At 41.0% G+C, this 22,348-nt stretch overlaps 1 protein-coding gene across 2 annotated transcripts; it reads right to left on the bottom strand.

The window, feature by feature from the left end:
- Window positions 1-1,835: 1,835 nt before the first annotated feature.
- On the bottom strand, window positions 1,836-10,996 carry fip1l1b (FIP1 like 1b). Of its 2 annotated transcripts, none has more exons than XM_080494297.1 (15): window positions 10,761-10,996; window positions 10,429-10,483; window positions 9,211-9,277; window positions 8,931-9,043; window positions 8,431-8,495; window positions 8,190-8,297; window positions 7,503-7,633; window positions 6,228-6,346; window positions 5,558-5,657; window positions 5,305-5,470; window positions 5,131-5,212; window positions 4,203-4,258; window positions 3,836-4,025; window positions 3,426-3,572; window positions 1,836-2,344 (listed from the first exon to the last, which is right to left on the bottom strand). In XM_080494297.1, the coding sequence occupies exons 1-15, from the start codon at window positions 10,837-10,839 to the stop codon at window positions 2,203-2,205; spliced, it is 1,620 nt and encodes a 539-aa protein (XP_080350423.1). In that variant the 5' UTR covers window positions 10,840-10,996; the 3' UTR covers window positions 1,836-2,202. The 2 variants fall into 2 exon arrangements, with proteins under 2 accessions (XP_080350423.1, XP_080350424.1); XM_080494298.1 differs by having other exon boundaries at window positions 1,836-2,341.
- Between the last annotated feature and the right edge of the window lie 11,352 nt (window positions 10,997-22,348).

Genomic DNA, 22,348 nt, shown 5'->3' with positions numbered 1-22,348 from the left:
CTGCCTATATCACACTTGCGACCTCCTCAATATACCTCAAAATGGTCCCTATTTCACCACTTCAGCTGTTATTTCAATTATCAAGGGATAAAATGTATCGCCTCAGTATTCATGCTACTCCACAATAGCATGTAATACCATTAAAAAACAAATCCATGTTATTTAAAAAAAAAAAAAAAAAATACAAGCAAAGCTGTAACCTCTCACACACTTACTGTTTTATAACTGAAATATCTCACTCATGCTGTGCTTTTTAAGAAACTGTTATTTTGAACCCTTTCATTGCTATCCTGTCACTGTTGACCAGATTGAGTGTGAATCTGATTCACCAGTGTCACACATGTGTTACACGAGATTCTCAGTGACATCAAAAACACACACCAATATTAAGGTATTGAAAAGAAGTTATCATGGAATAAGAGATAGAGACATTAACTTGTTTTATATTGTTCTGAAATTCTACACATATAAAGTCAAAAATAGATATGGTAGTTGACGTGGAATCTAATTGTAATACTGCAAACTGACGTATTTCTCATGGATTTTGCATGATTTAGGAAGAATTAAATTGAATTTGGTAGAATGAAGTTTGTTGATGTTTTTATAAAACTGTTGTGTATTTATTGCTCTCATGTCCCCCTGTCCAGCCTTGTTTTTCTTTGTTTTATAAGAGATTATTGTGCCAGGACACTCAATGGGTGAGAATGTTAGCACAGTTGTAAAAACATGGTCAAAGAGCCTTTGTTACAAGACCTGTACAAAAGGTTTGCTTTTATCTACACCACATTGGGTTGAAAATCATTTCAGTATCAATATATTGCTTGGAAATTATCCCCAAAAAGGACTTAGTAACAGTATAAGGCTGCAAACCACAGATAGGACATTCAATCTTTCATTGACTTTATTAATTGATGCGGCACAGCTGTGTAGTGGTTTGCACTCTCAATTCAGTTTTCTGGTTCGAGTCCAGGTTGGGACTGGGAGCCTGAGTATGTATGCATAGAATAGATTTTACAGTTTCCTCCCGAGGCCTAGGAGGTGATTCGTATATAGGTTTGCCCTGTGCAGGGATGGCACTTTTGTTTTATTTTTAAATCATTCATGCACTGGTCATTTTCAAAAAGAGTGATCTCTTGGACAAGAAAAAGGCTTAAAAAATTAAGGGAAGAAAAAAATGACTAGAATTTCTAAATTGAGGGCTTTAAAATGAGTAAAAAAGCTCAGAATAAAGTGGTTAAAATTGCTAAAAATGTCCTTCCTTCCTGTGGCCATGAGACTCTATAAGTCCTCTCTGTAATTAGTGTTTGCCCCGTTTTGGTTAATTCCATCCTTTTTGTGCTTACATTAGTCACTATTTATCCTTGTACATATTCTAAATTATTTCATTTTTATCTTGTCTTATTTGGTATTCAACTTTCTTTCCATCTATTCTGTAGAGCAATGCTGAAAGGTATCTCCCTCTTTGATTAAAAGTATTTTTTATTCTAAAACATTATATTGTCCAAAAAATGCTGGGGGGGGGGGGGGGGGGACCTCTAAAACCAGGTAGGAAACAGCTGAAAATGTGATGAAATTTTCACCATCCCAAATAACATTCCGTTTCTGGCACTTTAGAATCTCTCAGCCTCATTTTAAAGTCGTTAAATTTGATTTAGTAGAAAAATCACCAAATTGGCTCTTTTGGTCCTAAGGTTTGCAGACCCCTGATTTAAAGTGTCAATGATAAAGTTTGTATCTCTGCAGATTAATACATGTAGAAACTTACTGATTTATGACACAAAAAGGAGACAAAAAAAGTTATCAAAAGTGTGTTTTTAATCAAACTTAACTGACACTTTCTATAGATGTCTTCATCAACAAAAGGGACAGCAAACAAATGACAGAAGAAGAAAGAGCAAACTACTTTGACATGTGACTTAATGGTCTTGGGGGGGGGGTCCTGTGGTCAAAAACAGACAGAAAGATGGATGAGGAAGACGACCATGCTTCACTTTCACCTCCTTTTCTCTGGAGTGATGGTGAGGATGAGCGACGGCGGGCTGGAGGAAAATGGAGAGTGACGAGGCGCATCGATCACTCGTTGACGTGCTGGTTTTGTTGGTCTCCGGCTCGTTTCCTCTCATTCCGGTCAGCGCGGTGACCGACGGACAGAAGGACAGAGGACAGACGGGGGGGGGGGGGGGGGGGGGGGGGGTCTCGTCACTACTCCATGGGCTCCTGGTTCTCAGGGTCCCCACCGATCTCGCTGGCCTCTTTGCCCTCCTTGCTCCTCTTGCTCTTCTTGTGTTTATGCCTCCGGTGGCTGTCGCCCTCCTCGCTGTCGTGCCTCCGCCTGCTACTGCTGCTAATGGGAGGAGAAGGTTGAGAGTGAGAAAAGGGCAGAGGAGGTGACGGGAGGGGAAATTCAGGGACGAAGGTGAGAAAGAGGAGACGGATGAAGAGGGACGGAAAGATCGATACGGAATAAAAGAAGAGAAATGAGAAGAAACAAAAGGACGAGGAGTGGAGGCGGGACGGTGGTGAATTGGAAAGAGGAGTGAAGAGAGAAGAGGCGTTGACGAAGACCGAGAGAAACAATGTGCACTCAAACATTTTGGGGAAACAGTCGCACAAAGACAGTACTTCCACTCTTCATGATCGAATTTACTGACAACAGCAGATACAAGTCTGAAAATATCACAGAAAACCTTCACTGCATCTGAGAAGACAATATCTCTCGCTGCAAATGAGAAACGATCTCCTCCTCCCTTCATGAGGCAAGTGGAAGTGAAGTGGCAGCAGCAGATACATTTTTAATGAAGCATGTACGTTCGTAGATTCAGGCTGATGAAGGTCTCTGCAGTATCTAAACTTCAAACGTCTTCAAATATATTTAAAAGAATTCTTTAGGACTGATAAGCTTTATAATAAATGCCATGTCATGAGTTCATCTGAGAATCTCAGAGTCCATTGACACCAGCTTGAAAGGTTTCTCTCTCAACAGCTCTGAGGCTTCCAGACCCCCAGAGACCAACGGCAGGAGAGGAGCTTCAAAACAGGAGAAAAAGAACTTAAATATTTCCCTTTCTCAGTTTTTTTATCACTGGTTTTTTTGTGTTTTTACGATTATTATTGTCGTATATTTCTGCAATTGAAGCGCAGTACATATGAAGCATATAATATCGTCAAACTTGTAATTTCACACCAGTCCCATTTGTCTTGACAGCTTTTTAGTTTTTGAGATGATAATATAGTCAAATCCAGAAATATTTAACAGAGATTTTGGGGGGTTTTTATAATCCGACTCCAACGTTCTGAACAGCCTGATACATCTTGGATTTCAGAAACGTGATGGACGCAGTACAGAAATCCTGCAAAGCGATCCATAAACAGCCTGAGAAGTCGCCATCGAAACAACCGGCACGTGACAAACGTCATATAAATACCTGCGGGAGGACTTGTGGCGGCCCTCCTCCTTCTCTCGGTGCCGCCTCTCTCGGTGCCGCTCCTCCTTCTCCCTGCTCGACCGGTCACGGTGGCGTTCTACGTAGCCGCGCTCCTGATACTCACGGTACCGATACCGCTCCTCGTCACTAAGGCGGCACGGAGAACAAATACATTTCGTGACAATCGCGTTCTGCGCACACGGCAAACGGCCCCTTTGTGTTACTGCAGTGGTTTCACAGAATATATACGAACAAGCTACTGTGTTTTACTGGGCTCGTTTAAGATAAGAGCACAGGGAGCTTTTCAAGAGACAGTTGAGGAGCATAAATATTAACATTTTCACCACCCCCCCTCGCCACTTTCTTAAAAGTGCCACAATTCTAACAAAGAATGAGAAGAGAACTCTCACCTGGTGTAACCCATCCCTGGAGGGCTGTGCTCCCTCTCTCTCTCCCGCTCGTGTGTCCTCTCTCTGGGCCGCTCTCTCTCCTTCTCCCTCTTGTCGTCTCGACGGGGATAGTAATCCCAGGGTTTGGTGTTGTCCATCATCGGTGGCCATGGGGGAGGCACACTTCCAGCCATAGGTGGAGGATAAGCACCTGGAAAAGACAAAAACAAAGCTCAGATGTCAGACTTACAAGTAACATGTTGATTCTAGCGACGCGTGTTGTTTAGCACGTCAGACTCTTGCTCTCGTGCACCACGTTTACACCTCGAACGGTGAAAATGGTTTGTAGTTTCACCGACATTTGAATATGAGACATGTGGCTTTATACCTTGGGGGAAAGGGTAAGGAGGAGCAGAGCGTCCATCATAGCCTCCAGGGTGACCGCTGTGGGAGCAAAGGGAAGACGGCTTAGAGTATGGAGACAAAGTACACACGCGTGTTGTACTTCCATCATCGCAGCGACCACAATGAGATGGGAGAAGACGTGTTGATGTCGTAGCAGCAAGAGTTCTCTCTACAATTAGATCAGAGGGTTAAAATATATCAACTCGCATGATGATTTGAAAGACCTTTAGAATTCATAACCGTTTACACATTAGGTGAAGAGTGACATGGACTAATAGCAACTGGGTTTAAGTCTGAGCATGGGTCACGTTCAAATGGCTTTTAGTGTGGAACTACACAAGGTCAAAAGATAATATTTACCCAGTGATTGAATCAATAAAGGGATTTGTGTTTGCAATTCAGGTTCATAGGGAAAAACAAATCCGTCAAGCCTGAATAAAATCCTTAGATTCATAAGAAAGAGAAAAACTATTCCGCATAAAGTTTTGTTTGATATCTGTCAAAAAAAACTGTAGTTCATTCTGAAACAAACAGGTGCTCTGATGTGACTTAGAGGCTTTTGCAGTATTGAGAGTGTGTTACTGCACCAACTGGACTTTTGGCCCTGCTCGGACATCATGACACAATCACTGCAACGTGCACATGCAGAAACAGAACTTCAAACAGTAACGTGCTTTTTGAGGAGCTGAATCAAACAAGTAGAGGAGCTCCAGCTAAAGTCGTGCTGCAGCATATTTGAAATTAGATTTGTTATTACATGTTTTCATCATAATTGTAGGGGAATATTAGGAACATGTTGCTTAGTCACTTGTATTTCCTGGAGAAATGATTGAATTTGAACAACTGTTTTCTCCTAACTCAAGTTTCCTTCTGCTGGTGTGTTTGTTTGAGTGCGTATGCAGCCGAGTTACCCGTCCAGAGTGGGAATAATAGACGGAGGAGGCCCACTGGGTGGAGGAGGAAAACCCGGCGGCGGGACAGTGATGGGCAACCCTACGAGGGAGAAGAAAGAGCAGACCCAACAAAGGAATTGACGGTAAAACAGACTCAAGCGGACACAGAGTGAGAGCGGAAGGTGAACTTACTGAGTGAACTGGGTGGAGGGATGAGTGGGGGCGCGGTGCTGACGTTTGGCGGCGGGGGCAGAAATGGCGGCGGCGGTATGTTTGGGGGAATTGGCCCAGGTGGGAAGAAGGGGGGGATTTTCGCGGGAGTTGGTTCAGACTCTGAGGTCGAGTGTTCAGAAATCACCTGCACAGCGAGAGAAAGAAGCGATGAAGAAGAGCAAGTGTAGATGTTTCCACCGCTCAGGGAGAATTCACATTCCCTCTCGCATACCTGGATGTTGTTGCCCTCAAGATTGTGTCTGCGCCGCCCTTCGACCCTGCTGATGGTGGCCAGTTGTCCACCAATCACATCTATGGTGCCACTTGGCTTCCTGTAATTGGAAATCGGAAAAAAAGAACGACAACAAAAAAAAACTGATGAAGTTGTTGAGCAGGATAAGTTCAATTAGAATATCACTGGTTAGCCAGAGTTTGAAGACATCAATGTGAACCTGTCACTTCACTGTCACCATCAAACGAGTTGTCCGACGTTATTTTCAAAGAATTTCACAACTGCTTCTCTATTCATGGAAGAAAATTCATTTTCTTCAAACACAAAATAAAAACAAACTCTAAAGAAATTACAAAACAAATTGCTTCAAAATAGAAGACTTTTTTTTTTTTTTTTTTACAAAGACCTTATGCAAGACTGCAGTTTAGAAAAGATAGTGGAATAAAACTGTGACAAGGAATTTGTTTTTTCAAGACTAAAACAAAAACAAAATCCAATGAAACCACCCCAATATGGCACAACCATAAATACTGAATCAAAAAAACATGTAAGAAGTTTCAATTCCCTTTCCGCAGCCGTTCTTTTTCCAGACGCATTGTTGGTTTATCGACTCGACAGCAGATGTTTGTTTCCGGATTTTTGGAGGCGGCATATAAAGCAGAAGTGTTACCTGGGGATCTGACCGACGGCAGACTTGTACAGGTTGATGGGAGATGTGAAGTCTGGTTTGGAGGTGTGAACGGGCAAAATGGACAGGTCCTTTTCGTTCCCCGTCCGGCCCTGCTGAACCTGGAAAACAGTCAAAACAAGCTCAGGAACACTGCAGACGTCTGTCCCAGTGGCGATATACTAACCGTTTTTAAGAGCATCTTGAGAATACAGTGAAAAAGTTCATTTACACCAAATACACCAAGACATTTCAAATATTTTTCTGTTTAAATATCATTACTTTAGTAATAAAGTCATGAAAATCACCGACAGATCGTCTAGTTTCCAAGTATTAAGGAGATTTAACATGTTTACAGTGTGACAACTAACTTTTTCCCAAATGAGCAATAAGGGCCAGAATTAATTTACATTTCTGGTAAATAAATCTGTGTTTTCCGATCTGAACTATTACAATACCTTTAGTAGAGGGTGCATTGATGGGCCTCTACTCACATGAAATGCTGCAGAATTTCATATTATTATAATTAAATATGCTGTTTTGGCTTCAGTGGCTGTTATTAGCTTTTAGGATTGATTGTTTCTGGAGCATTCCGGAGCCTTCAACCTCATACGTTCCTGAATGTTCGTACTCTCAGGTCCTCTGAAGCTGTACTTCTCAAATTACCTTCAATAAAACATTAATAAAAGTTTGGTGTTATGCTCTTGTGGCTTGGAACGAACTGCCTGCTCACATGAGAGAAGCATTTTCTTGAGACCATTTTATGAAACGGCTGAATTTGTCTTTTTATGTCTTTTCCTTTAATGAGCCTTCTGGTTTTAATGTTGCCTTCTGCTTGGTTTCCATTGTCTGCATCTGGATGTTTGCTTTTTAAATTACTTTTTATAATTTTTATTTTTTTTATTACCATCTTCAGTCTTTCTTTTGATGATTACGGCTTGTGTTTTACTGTTAGCTTTTTAAATTACTTTTTTCATCATTTCTTAATCTCATAGCTTCATTTGAGACATCGTTTTCTCATTTTATATGGAGTCCTTTATGATGTACTTCTTTTTCTTTAGGATGTATGAGAGGTGCTATGTATTACATATTGATAACTGCAATAATGTACAAAATTATAAGATAAAGAAAACTAAATCCTTAACATTGCATGCAGGTTTTAGAGGGTCTGCAGTATTGAGAGCAGGGTGGTAAAGAAACAACACAAAGGAAGTGGAAAAGCAGAGGGGAGATGAAGGAAAGAAGCCAAACAGTCTTCAGGGTTCGGGGGTGTCTTACAGTGATTTTACTCGTCACGGAGCCAACCGTCGAGACCTCCAGGCCCATCCGCAGCCTCTTCTGTTTTTCACAGTAAGCCTTCCACGTGTCCTCATTGAAGCCATAGTTGAAGTAGTCGGAGAGATCCGCCCCTGCAGACAAACACAGACACCTTTTGTGAAATATCGGGGTCGTCAGAGGTTACCGATTCGCGTTGATCATGGAAGACGTAGTTCATCAATGTTCAAAGAAATCCCAACAGAGACTTATAGGGCATGAAGAACTAGGCAGTCGCTCGGAGTCTTGACAGTTATATTGGGTTTTTTTGCATTTCACTGCTTTCAATCAGAAAGTGAAAGGTGAAGGTAGTGGACGCCACGTCTGATTGGGTCAGGTTGTTTTGGCGGTGAAAGGAAGACCAACACAATATCAGGCAGGTGGTCATAATTTTGAGGCCAGCTGTTTTTCACCCCCCCCCCTTTTTTTTTTTTTAAATAAAGTAGATCAAAGTATTAGCACGTGGTATAAAAGGTGTCAAAATATAAGATTACCGCAGCTGTTAATTGTAATGTAACCATGTAAAGCTAATAACATTTTCAGGAAATGAAAAACCTGAAAGAAAACAAAAACAAACAAAAAAAAAAAATGCAGAGTGACAAACTTTTAAAAGTTGGTTCTGGGTTGAGGCACATAAAAACAAACGCATACCTGGTTTCCTCCAGGGCTTCTCTTCAAATGACTCCATGTCCACCTCCAGCACTGGAACGCCATTAATGTTTCCAGGAGCATCGAGGTCGACTCCCTTCAGTTTTGCAGCTATTGACAAAATTGACAACTGATGTTAGTGGATGGTTTCACAACAAAGCAATGCAGCCGACGTGACTGTGCACTCCTTTTAAAAACATAGTGAGGGAACAAAACAGAACAAGTAAAATTATTCGAGACGCACCTTGTCCATAAGGTCTAGAGCCTGTCGATTTTATGTTGAGGTTGACGGGTGGAGCTCCATAAGATCTGAGAAAATATATAACACAAGTTCAGTTATCATTTTAAGAAACAAGTTTTGTTCAATGTCCTATTATTTCAGAATAGCTTAACAGTTATTAGTGTTATTAGTTATCAAGACTTCACAAAGGAGCTTCTTTACTTTAAGTTGCAAGGCATATATTGATGAGGCAAAGGCATTTTTTTATCAACTAAAAACTAAATAAACAATTAAGTGTGTTATGAGTGACAGAAACATGCTAAAAATGTAACTTGACTAAATCCTTTTCCTATGATTTGGGAAAGTGAATTACAACTTAAGTGTGAACCCAGCTTCAAAACAGTGAAAAGGAGCGTATAAAATATGTTGAAGGAAAAAGTCTCCAACGCAAATCCAAGATAAAATCTCCACTAAAAGCTTCGTTTGATATCATCCATTCAAAAAACAAATTGACGGAGACGTACGTGTATTGAGGTGCTCCGGTTTTGATGTCGCCGATGGTGACGCGGACGTCGTCGTCGTCGTCATCGCTGTCAGAGTCGCTGTCCCCATCCTCACCTGCAGCTTCACCTGTTGGCTGGAAAACCAGAGAACGCAGTAAGACACGTCGTCGTCGGAAAACCCCCAGGACGACAAGTGTGACAGAAAGCAACAGAGAAGCACGAAGGCACACAAACAAAAACAAAGCCGGTGAGAAAGCAAATGTCAAAATACATCAGGGCTGTGTGCAGTTCCATGTCCTACCTCTGCAGCCACCCCATTCCCTGTCGCGTGTGCAGCTGCATCGTCTGTCGAAGTATCGGCAGGTGCACTGCACAGGGGAGACAACATTTATGCTATGTGCAAATACAAGCCAAATAAAAAGAAGAAACACTCAGCTTTAATTGGAAAGTTTCAAAACTATGGAAATACAATGTGATCAAAAATTAAACAACTGTCTTCAAATATTTAGATCCTTCCAGGGGCCAGTGTAGTTTTATTGACCTGTTTTTAACACATAACATTTTTAATGTTATGATTAACATAATGTGTAGTGTGTGATGGCGTCTGATGTCTCTGATTTACAAATTACAGGTAAAACTGTGCTCGCATCACACTTGTCATGCAGAATTAAGCCCTATTGTAGTACTTCAGTCTTCATGACAAATGTGATATGCTTCACAGACACCTGAAATTATACAGACAATAGCTAAATTAAAACACACAATAGCTGATAAACTCTAGCACAATGGAAAACAATGTTTACAAAAAAGTACATTTAAATAACTAAAATATTTGCATGTTACTGTGACCATGCATAGTTGTGCAGATAAACATTTATCTGCTTATTATCAACTATGACTATCAGTGGAAGAATGCATCCATTACATATGCATCAATATTTTGACATTTTGGAGGGAAAATGATAGGAGTTCGGGTCAAATAAACATTTTTATAATGCAATGTCAAAAGACGACAGGCAGAGTGGTTCAGAGCAGGTATTTCTGTGTGGAGATTGGGTGCTCTACCCATAGAGAAACGTGCATTTGAGGGTTCAGCTCTCGTGTCCCGCTGCTCTGAACAGGAAAAAGCGGTATAGAAGATGGATGGACGAATAAACATGATGACTGATTCATATCATGTCTGATATTATCATTAGACTAGTAGAAACATTGTTTAACTATTAATGTGTATGTACAGCAAGAACACAAAATAAAAAATTACCAAAAGTGGAGCATAAAACCAGAGACATAGTCTGATTTAAACAGAGATTTATGTATATGGGTTCTGTTGAAACTCTAACAGTATTGAATTTACAATTTAACAATTGAATTTTGTGTTCATCAGGTTATTGCTACCTAAATGACTCATGAAGAGCGACTTATCACCGGAACAAATATTTCAGGGATGTAACCAGATGTCTTTGTTCCATATTTAATGTTAAATCTAAGGTGTCCAGGTGAGGATGGATGTGTTGTTTACCTGACTGCAGCGTTCAGCTTGGCTTCTTCGTCTTCTTCTTTGCTCTCCGATTCATCTGAAACAATTCAGAGTACGCTGTATCCACCTTATTTAGCATTATGGACGACCAACATATATTTGAGGAGGTGAATCCAGAAGACAACATTAAAACACGTCATGCGGCTGAAGGCCGACAGAAGCAAAGAGGCGCAGCTAGCTTAGCTGTGAGCTAATTCTACCCTCCTCTAATAGCAGGCGGTAGAAACTAAAAGTTATTAGTTCACTAGCAGGTAGCTGATATGCAGGCTCACGTCTCCACCAGTTCATGAGACGGTGGTTGAGGGATGTTTTACCTCCATACAGCCATTCTTCCTCCTCGTCTCCGGCGCTAGCATCACCGGTGGTGGCTTTCTCCGCTTCCTCCGCAGACATGTTGACTGAGACAGAGCTTCACCACCTCAAAGCCCAACAGAGAGCTTCAGCACAGCTTACAGACGCAAATCCAGCAGCACAGGGACTTCCTTTAGCGGAGAAACGGAGTTTGGGACATAAATTATAACTTCATAGATTCATTTCAGACATCTGCGAGTCAATTTGACCCAGGAAGCGACCGTTAGTACCGCAGCGGTCAAAGTGTTGGTCCTGCGAGCGGCGCGCCCCCTGGTGGACCGGATGACTTTCCTCTGTTCAGGTACTGCAGGCTGAGTCAGGAGTATTGTTATTTAGGGGTCTGTTACCATTTGTTTAACTGTTAACTAAATATAGATAAACAACCTTTTTACTAACTGCTTTGTTTTTGTGTTACAGCTCCTGTTTTTAATTGAACTTTATTCCGTTTTATTCATATAGTGCTAAATACAACCATCAGTCGTCTCAAGGCACAGTGGAAAAGACAGACAATTCCACATGAGCAAGCAGTAGAAAGGAAAAACTTATTTTTGACAGGAAGAAACAGAGGTTGCGTCTTTCTGAAGTTCTAATTGAGGTTAAAGGGATCGAAAAAAGAAAGAAAGAAAGACAGGAAGGAAGGAAGGAAGGAAGAACACTATACAACAAAAATTAAAAAAAATATATACTCCTCAAACACTCACAAAAATATGCAATGCAAGCTCAAAATGATACAAAAAGTGGACACAAAGAGTACATAGAGAACATAAGTGACCATAGGGTGATGGGAAATGACCACACAGTACCAACAAAAGAAAAGGTCAGGATGAAGTAGGACATCCTGCTTCATCCTGCTCATGGTTACAGTGCCAATCTGACCTATACCATAATGGCATGGCTCACCATGGACAGGTCACTTCACAGACAAAATGAACACAGAAATGCCAAATGACCTAAAAAGAAAAAAAAAAAAAAGTTACAATCATGATTAAAACACGTTGAAAATAGACATGACCAGAAAATAAAACAGACCCCAAACCATTGCAAATCACCCTCATGGTCCACAATCATCCCAAAGACCCAAAACGGACAGAAAGACACTGTCAAACACACACGAGTGTCTCCAATCTGCAGCTTGAGAGACTCTCTTCAGACCCCCATCCGAATTTAACCGGAACCATGGAATTGATCAGCTGGTCTCTCAATGCGATCAACCAAATTTTTACGACACGAAGATCGGGCGAAGGAGAGCCCACATGTCCCGATGGGACGTTTGCAGCCGGATACATGCTGGATTCCTGGGGTTCCTGGAGGTCCCTGTGTTTGGCCTTTCTTTCCATCGAGGATGTGGAGGACCTCTACATATTGGGATTCATGATAGCAGGTATGCTGCTGATTGGAGCTGGCGGCTTTCTGATCTATCGCAAAGTTGAGAAGACGCAAGCTGCTGCATTGGGAAGGCTGCCTATCGTCACTGAAGGACTGTGCCGAGCTTTGAACGCTCAGACTCATGTGATAAACGAACTCAAGAGTACGACTCTTGAACGTTTACGCGAAATTGGATCGATCTTGGAGGATATTCGAACTCGGTTGGGAAGCTAAAATCTTGCCACAATTGGAGCAGCATTGGAGACCAGAGACACTCAAGGTCGAAAGATAAAGCTGAATCGCCTGAACGAAAACAAACCAAATCTACATTTCGGACTCCCAGACACCTAGTCGCCAAGGCTGTGTTTTGTCTTCAACTCTCCTGGATGTGACTGTGGAATGAAGGCTCTGCCCCCCCCCCCCAAAAAAAAAAAACTTTCTATGCAATTTCGTTGTACCTGTTACAATGACAATAAAGCTTCTGATTGATTGATTGATTGATTGATTGATTGATTGATTGATTGATTGATTGATTGATTGATTGTAGGAGGGGGAATACTGATCACTATCGTATCGACTCTAAATCCAAAAGGAAAGGTTGTTTGGGGAGGTGAGGCTCACATCAATCGTATTGACACAAAACAAATGGATCCACCTCATGTTAGATCACATCGTGCTCGACGAGTGAATCACCAGGAGCCTCGTGATTCCCGAGAAGTGACTGTTAACGTCTTTAAAGCAATCCTTTCACAAGAAATTCTGACTTTATTTGATTGCAAATAGCCCTGAGGCAAGCAAAGTCTAACCGCATGTAAGTTACTTTGAATTCAAAGGAAGGCAGAACGTGTTCAACGGTATGTTGACATGCAAATATGAGGCAGGGTGGCTGATTCAGCACGACAAACAATCAGCTGATGGCCAATGAAGGTGCAGCTTTGGTTTTTTTCTTGAGCACCATTATGAAGACTGCAGCTGCTCTGAGCAGCAGTAAGTTCACAGCGACAGCCTGTTTTCATTTTTTGTGGTTTCATTAAGCTGCTTATACATCCTCCCTCCTTCCATATCGCTTTGGTGGAGTTGAACATGTACAGCGTGCTCTCGCAAACCATAACTACGGCAACGTTAGAGGAGTGCATTTATAAATGAGGAAGTTGCAGAGTTAGATTACAGGGCTGTCAAGAACCAGCCACAATTAGCTGCAGACAACGATAAGGCTGACTCTCTTGACTTTATTTTGTACTGTATGAGCTGTAACTCTACTCATGACAATGATGGGAAGTAACACTAATTATGGATAAATGCTGTTTGTTAATTTCAGTTATTACTCAATTTCACATTTCTACTCATCTACAATTATCTGACTTCTTTTGACACTTCTGTTTTTTGTATGCTGCACATTGGATACATTGCCACATTATACTGCAATGTATTCAAACCAGTACAAAAGATTATATAGTGATTGTACTTATTCAGTATCTGTTGTACCAGTTGCAACAAAACATGGCTGACACCCTGATGAGTCTGAACTGTTCCGTGAATACATCAAATATCTCATTCTCGGGCCCATTATAAATACCTTTTGCATTCTCCAGCAGTATTTCTGTATTTTCCACCACTTATGTGCTCTGTGTAGATACAAAGCTGTGCATTACTGTGAACAATTGACAAAGATTACACACCACGTGATCGATGGGAGGCACATAATACATTGATAATGTGTGTGTGGTTTCAAAAATGGCAGTCTATAAGCCAGAACAACAAAAGCATGATCAGCTTTAGTTCCAAATCCAGACTTAGGAGCTGTGAAAAGAGCTTTTTCCACTGACCTTAATGTGTACTTTTTTCATGTATCGGCTTAGTGGATCTCGGAGTTTGGACTCTGTCCTTTTAATGCCTGAAAAGCGATTCACAATTTTTTTTTTCCTCTGAAAAACAATATTGACATGCCTCATCATTTTTTACACTTTCTCCGACATTTCCGTATCATATCGATCACGTTTCTGTTTACGATTCCTGCTGGTTAAAGACAACATCCCCAGCATCACTTCAAGCCACGCTGTTGTTTTTAAAAACCCATTCATCTCTCTGAGGGCTTCACTCCATCTTTAAAAAAAAAAAAAAAGTTGTTGACGAATAGCTGCTTAAAGGCTCATCACCAACTCACTGGCTCTCCTGATTGCTGTTGTGGTTGTGTTTCCACAAGAAGTTGCCTGTTAATGCAAAGAGGATTGTTAATGCATTTATGGCCTTTGACCAGTTGAGTGGGGCCACTTTAGCTTCGTCACTGAACGACGTGGGAATCAGTGGATTCTCTCGCTCGCTCTTCCCAACACCAATTTGGCTGTCATCACTCCTTCACTGGTGATTACAGCGAGGTGTGGACGGCATTCACACTCTGTTGCCGAGATGAAATAAATTTGGAAACAGTCGTGGTATATGCTCGACCCTCACAGTGAGAAAATATACGCGCACAAGAGAGAGGGAGGTAATATTACAGAGATGGGTACATTGATTTTTTTTTTTTTTTTTATAACTCATTTTCTGTGAGATCCACACAGGGGTTCATATCACAAGCATCTGCCGTATCAAATCATACATGTGAGCTTCTGTGCTTCGCTTTGTCAGTTCACAGCACACTTACACACCAACACCGTGTGAGAGCGGGAGGGATGTAATGGTGTTTCAGTTAAATTGATCATGGAAATTACATTTATTTCATTCACTGTCTCCCCCTCAACTCATCTGTCTTCCAGTCTGTGTAAAGCCTCCTTCTGATTGCAATCCCTTCTTTCTTTCCCGCCTGGTTACTTTCTTGTCTGATGCAATTTTGCTGCATTTCTATGTTTCTTCCTTTTCCCACAGACAAAGTTTGAACATTTAATTAAATATTTATACTTTGACTTTAAGAAGGGAAAATCTATTTTAACCACGTAATTTCAATTGTGAATGCTCTTTAATTACAATATGAAATCAAAATAGTTATAGAAGTGCTTGTTCATACTTTGGACACCTGGATAACATTGTTTTGGTCCTCACAATGATACAAGTCACCCAAAATGAAAAGAGATGAAAAGACTGGATGTACTAAACTGATTCAAAGTGGAGCACAAAGACAAGACCTCCTTTGGATCTCTACCTAAAACACTTATTCAATCAATTTACTAGCTATGTCATGTGTTATCTAATATTCTCTTTCTATAGTTTTAAATTGTCATTTTATTGATTCTGTTTTCTTTTGCTGAGAAACACTTTGTCACTCGGTTTGAACATGCATCTGTTCATAATACCGATGTCTTCAAGATGGATTTCAGTTTCCGGAGTTCTTTAGATATCCTGCAGGCTGTGATCTGTTCTGATGTACCATCCTGTTTCTATTCAACTGTTTCTCCATGACTATTCCTTGTGCCTCCCTCCTCCTCCTCCTCCTCTTCCTCTTCCTCCTCCTCTTCCGGCTCCTTCATATTCTAAAATACACTTCTTTTGCACCATTTATCTTTATTTCCCCTCTCTCATTGGTCTCTCCTTCACCCACTGTCACCCCCCTCAGTCAGTGTGTGTGTGTGTGTGTGTGTGTGTGTGTGTGTGTGTGTGTGTGTGTGTGTGTGTGTGTGTGTGTGTGTGTGTGTGTGTGTGTGTGTGTGTGCGTGTGTGTGTGTGTGTGTGTGTGTGTGTGTGTGTGTCTTGTTGGCTCCACACCCCCGCCTCCCTGGGTCCATCCCTCTCTCCTTACGGTGGATTAGGGCGGCTTACCGCCGAGTCGATGCTAATCAGGTTTATCCAGACAGAGGGCGATCATTGGGCTATCAGTAATTACAAACACTGATATGAGCTTCCTCAGATGTGTGCCCGGGCACATTTTCAATCCACGTCATCTCTTTGGATCAAACATATGCTTGTTTCAACTGTATGATGCCACAAGAGCTTAGCATGTCAGTTTCTACTACATTGTTTTGCAAAACAAAGATCCATCTGTTGTGAAAATAAACATTTATCTCAGACAAAAGATGCTTACAGAAACTGACATTTTGCTAACGCTGTGTAATTGAGGTTTTATATTTGAAATAATTGATTTTACAGTGATTCATTTTGCACCAGAACATCAGCGCCAAAGCAATTTACACACTGCACAATGGAGCTGCAGTGGGCATTTTTTTCAAAATGAGATAACTCATTTTTAACCTTTTTTGTCACAAACAAAATATATGTAAAGGATTCCTTCGCTGTCGATGAGCATCTTTGTAGAAAAAGCCGGAGCCAGTCTGAATCAAACAAACCAATCAGAGTTAGCTTGCATGCATCCAGCCAATGTCAGCGTCTCAGCGGACGAGCGAGCGATCTGGTTTCTATGTGTCTTGGTTTCCTCTCTTCCTCCCTGTCAGGCAGCACACAGCCCTCTTGACTTCACACTCTCTTACATTGGAGTGAGACAAAAATGGTCTAACAGGTGTTAGTTTAAAAAAACACAGTTAATGTTACACTTCCAAGTCCAGAAAAAGACACACTTCTGTTTGATGCCTCAATGATTCTATGAGTTCATGAATCTGTATATTCAACATGTGTACTGCAAGAGTTTTACATTTCAACCAGGGGTTGATTTCAATCCTAAGGCTTGGGTTTTGTTCATGAAGTACATCTAAGAAAGGTGATTTCTCGCAGAGACACAAACTCCATCATGCTGATTGTTGTCACATGTCCTTCTCAGAGCTATCCGAAACGTCCCAGTTTCCCACTTGGAAGTTCTGACTTTGAAAGTGTTGTGAAGAATTTTATCACTCTGAAGCTGGAACTTGCAAACCCCTTCAGAGGTATGTGGAATTTAGTGAACCAAAACTATATCTGATGTCAACATTTACATGGTAGATTGCTTTCAGCAGGTATGTGGCATGCTTGTGCTTAAAAAGCAGCTCCCAGACTGGAAATCATAAATAATAATTTACATTTAATACTTGATTTCAGTTGGATCACTCAGGATTGAAAGATTTGTGATTTTACCAGGATATAAACAGCTAATTTGTGGGTGAAGATTCCTGGTTTGAATCAATCCAAGCTTTCATCAGCCTCCAAACACCAACATTCAGTTCCACATGTAGAAGCCAACATTTTTTCCTGGCAACTGGGCTACAACAAAACACCTAGAAGAATTTCCAGACCTCACTCATGAACACGTAGTTATTCTGATTGGTACATTTTGCATTTTGATCAAGTACAAAGCTAAATTTTGCAATTATGAAAAGGCTTATTTTTCTCGGATTCACAAAGGTTACTTGATGACTTGTTAAGACTCTATAAAGGTGCTCTGTCTGCCCCCCCCCCCCCCCCCCCACCCCCCCAAAAAATAAGAAAAAAGAAAACGAGTGGTATTTACTCATTCATATCTCTCTGACTAGCATTGAACACCAGGTTCAGGCAAAATAGAATCATATTTATTCTGAACCACACTGTACGTTGTTAGCAGGAAACAGTGTAAGATTATGTATTTCTTTAGATTTATTCAAAATATCACATCTTATGTTATTACCGGTACCCGTAAAATCAGGGTTTAAATTGGTTATAATATTTGATCCAGGGTTTGAATGATTGTCAGGAAGCAAAGCTGCATGTAACATAGTTATTGAAATTAACCCTTCTATTTTTACCTTGAATAAGAGACTGAAGGATGGAATTTATTTGAACTATGATAATTATAAAATTTTTTAAAATAGTGTCATGATGAGAGAATTTTTCTGCTGTTTAAAAAAAAAAAAAAAGATTCAGTTTGTGACATCTCTTGCAGTTCATTCTATTCACCAGGTCATAGTTGATATGAAACACCACAATTGAACAAAGGATGGACACTTAACAACCACACAGCCAAGTTTTAAAAAAAACAACAACAACAAAAAAAACATCATTACACTGACTTTATTAAAGAAGCACAAAGACAAATGGACACAGATATCAGGTTTATAATGCTCAGTCAGCAGGAGACGAGTATTGGATTGCATCTCCCAAAAAGGGGTAATGCTGAGCTTTTAGCCCAACATTAGCTCGGTGAAAAACTAGGTGAAATAATGAGGTACTCTACACGCTGAACTGTGTGTGTGTGTGTGTGTGTGTGTGTGTGTGTGTGTGTGTGTGTGTGTGTGTGTGTGTGGCTGTCTTTCTGCCCGTCTTGTGGGATTTTTTGCACCAGTGGGAAAAGAAGCTGCATATATGTGCTTGCCTGAGGGTGTGAAGATAGCTCCATTTGCTGGTGATTTAGTTAGTGTGCGTGTGCCTATGCGTGTGCGTCACTAAAATGAGGAAGGAAGTGAGGGAGAGGGGGGAAAAGGAGAAGGTGAAAGAGAGCAAGAGAGAAGGGAAGGGGGGGGTGGGGGTGAGGAGGAGGCCGTGGAATGTTATTTCATTACGTAATCTAATCTAAGTGGCTATTTTTCTTGTATAAAACCTCTGTTGCCCTCAGTGAGACCGCTGTCCTCATCTGTCTAAAAGCACTGAGTGAGTCACACACACGCACACACACACACACACACACACACACACACACACACACACACACACACACACACACACACACACACACACACAGACACACACACACACACACACACACTGACGCACACGAGTCACGGTGAGTCAGCCCAGATCTGTTAGACACTCACCTCTACGATGAATAATGGAATAGGGAAAGCCATATAAACTGCTCAAATGACACGTGAACTCGGTGGACAGCAGACATATGGATGATCCTGATGAGACAGACACGCAGCGACATCTTCATGGAACATATGAGCAGCTGGACTGTGGGCAGGTGAACAGGTGGATTGTACGGCGACACACCCTGAGATGTGGGTTTTGTTAAAGAGTACCCATATTTATCTATATAATAAAACACTGAATCTGTCTTTGTCACGAAAGTTCAACATTTCGGTGTAATACTTTAATCATCTTGTGGTCTGCGGTTTGAGAGTCTATAATGACAAGCTGTCACTGTCTGTTAGCTTGTAAAAAGACAGTAAACGGCAGGGAACACCAGTTCCAGCTGTAAACCTGAAAACGTATTTATTGGCGTGCATGAATATAAAAATCTCCATCTCAGGCGACACCGTCCTCAAAATCATTCTTCTCAAGCACTTTCATGGCCTCGTGACCCCGCTCATTACCAGGCCTATGGCTAAAAATCCTCCCACCTCCTTTCTACCATCGCCTTTCCCCAGAGGTGAAGGTCTGAGAGTGATCATTACTAATCCTCACTTTAAAGTCCCTTCACACACAACCTGAGCCAACAAGGTGAGGCCGAGACTGTTGTTCCGCAACCACAAACAGCTTAGTGAGCGAGCGGCTCACCCCGCTTTTCTGTACAAGTGATAGAGAGAAACAGGGCACATATAGCTAAAGGGTTTTTCAGACAGTTATTTATCTGCCTCGACGATTTTAAACTGGGACCACCGTCACTAGTCACATTTTTCCAGAAAATTCTTCCACAAACAAATTATGGTTAAAACATCTCCATGGAATGATTTTTCTACTTCCGTTCTAGTTTCTGCAATCATGTGCTGAGGAAGGCATGAACAGCTCGAGGGTGATACAGTGAGGGTTAGAGAGCGATCTCGAGTGAGTGAGAAAGAAAAGAAACAACAACTCCCACTGTATTCCTTTCTCATATTTTCGGAAGCGTGGACGCACGCAGCCCAAAGATAAAAGCACACATGAAAAACTGTCTCGCACGCACACACACACACACACACACACACACACACACACACACACACACACACACACAAAGGCATGAAGCAAATTATGTAGCAACTTTGGGTGTTTCACAACGGGACCAAAAAATTATTTCATTATGCAAATGTACGAAATATAGTTGCATCCTGTATTAAAATGGACAATATGGCTGCTGTTTATGAATATAACATTTAGAAATTACTGATTACTGTTTTACATTTATTTATTTACATAAAGATACCGCCCAGAACAGTACAATTGAGCTTGAGATTTTGTTTTTGTTTTGTTTTTTAAAGTGTGCAGAGTTTTCTAATTTGCAAACACCTGTCTTTCAGGTTTTTAACGCACAAGAAAACAAAAGTGGAAAACTAACATTTTAGACCTATAACATATGAGAGTTTGGACTCTCATTAATTTGTAATTATAAATAGTGATAGAATGATGGAGGCCAATCTGCTGTGGAGGCGTGTTTCCTTGGCCTTAATCCAAGAACAAGTTCCCTAAGGGGACAATAAAGTGTGTTGTATTGTACTGTATCATATACATTTGTAACGGGATATAAATAATTGTGGCACTGTCACCAACAGAAGGCAAAAAAACAACATTTGGTGAATAAAGCGTTATATGAATGTTGCCTAAAGGATGTCAGAGAAGTGCTTTTGGTTTGATTATTTTATCTATCTTTTGATCAAAATATGTAATTTTTGTTATTAATTATAACAAGTCTTTTGTAAAATATATGTTTTAAGTCTATGTTAAAACAATCAGCTTATACTACTCTACTATATTCAGGTGTCATGGGGTAACAGTGGCTGTCAACACTCATCTGTTATATTCCTTGATCCAACAATTTCAGGACAAATGCAGAGGGAAAAAATTGCTCGCACATTTTTGACTGTTTGTAGAAAAACTAAGTATGCAGGGGGAATAAAAAACATATGCATGAGAGAATATGCAAACTCCACGCTCCACGCAAAAAAGTCTGAATTTTGGACTCTAACCCAAAACGTTCTTCGGATGAGGCGAGACATTATTGTCATTATTAGTGTACATAGGGAAATGGAACTGGTTTGGAGTTTGTCTGTTCTCCAGGCCAGAGGCAACATTTTCCTCCATCTTCATTCTTCCTGCCACAATCCAGATTAGTCTTTAGTTATGACTGATTGGTGATCTTAAACTGGACATATTTGTGAGTGTGTGATCTTGTGCTCTGACAAGATAATGTAATGGATTCAAATATTTGATTATGTTAAATTTACTAATGCCAAAAATAAAGTTTTTATACAAGGAGACATGACTGAAGACAATCTTGAACAGAAAGTCCCACTTTGTATTTCCCTGGATCACGTTCCATCTGAACCACATCAATATTAAAAATATACTTGTATATATTTGAAAAATTGAGAAGACTTTATATCTGTTTGATACAGGGGGTCAAATATATAGGCCTTCTCCCTGCACAGTTCCGTCCATCTCAGAGTTGTGAAGTGCTGGATCAGACCTGACCACGGGCAAACACAAAGAGACAAACATAAGTGATTAAGAGTCAACTCAAATGCACATTATTTGGAATATTGGAGGAAACCTGAGTACCTGAAGAAAATATATCATTGGTCCTGCAAAATAAACACATTCTTCCTATGTAGGTGTGTGAATGTCTGTCTGTTTGTGATGGACTTGTCAGTTCCTTCACTTATGACCCTAAACTGGATAAAGCTTGAAACCTACTTCTGAAAAATGTACATCCTGCTCATCACTACATTTTGAGGGTTTATTACCTCATGCTAAGACACTGAGTTGATTAAATCTGGGAAAAGTGAGACCTCTATAATGCTGATTACAGCTGGAAACCTGAGACTGAAGTGCATCACAGCCTGAATGAGCCTCTGCAAGGAAACTCCTGCCTTAAAGGAGAGAGGGAGCTGTCATAACCTCTGCAGGACACACGTGTCCAGAAGTGTGAGATCTGCTATTATCACTCTTCACTGAGATATTTGTGGTAGCTATAGATCCACCATCCGACGACACAACGGGGCACGTTTTCATATATATTTAACTATTAGTCAGCAGTTTCGTTTCTGAAGACTCTCTTTACATTACTTTTGTCGCAATGACTGCGTAAGAAACGATGAGGTTGGCTTGGAATGAAGCTTTTTTGTTTCCCGGTAATAACAGACTCATCGTGCTGGCCAGTGTCCAGCCAATGCGGGACACAGAAAGGAGTGGCAAGGATCCAGGGGAGGGCGGAGAGGCGCTGCACTGTGTCTTTAAGCTCCAGTGAGCTCCGTCAGGGGGAGTCGCAGCCTGCAGGATCGCCGGGTTTGTGCGCTCATTACGCTGGAGGCGCTGTGGCGTCGCCGTGGATGGGGTCTGCTGTCTCTGGCCACAGGATGGTTATTTCTACACTGGAAACGCATGGAGTAGAGTAAAAGACTTCCCCTTCCAAAAAAAATAAAATAATAATAACTGGCTGATC

This window comes from Blennius ocellaris (genome assembly GCF_963422515.1).
Source record: "Blennius ocellaris genome assembly, chromosome: 3".
Lineage (NCBI taxonomy): Eukaryota > Metazoa > Chordata > Actinopteri > Blenniiformes > Blenniidae > Blennius > Blennius ocellaris.
This window is presented reverse-complemented; position numbering and strand designations above follow the sequence as displayed.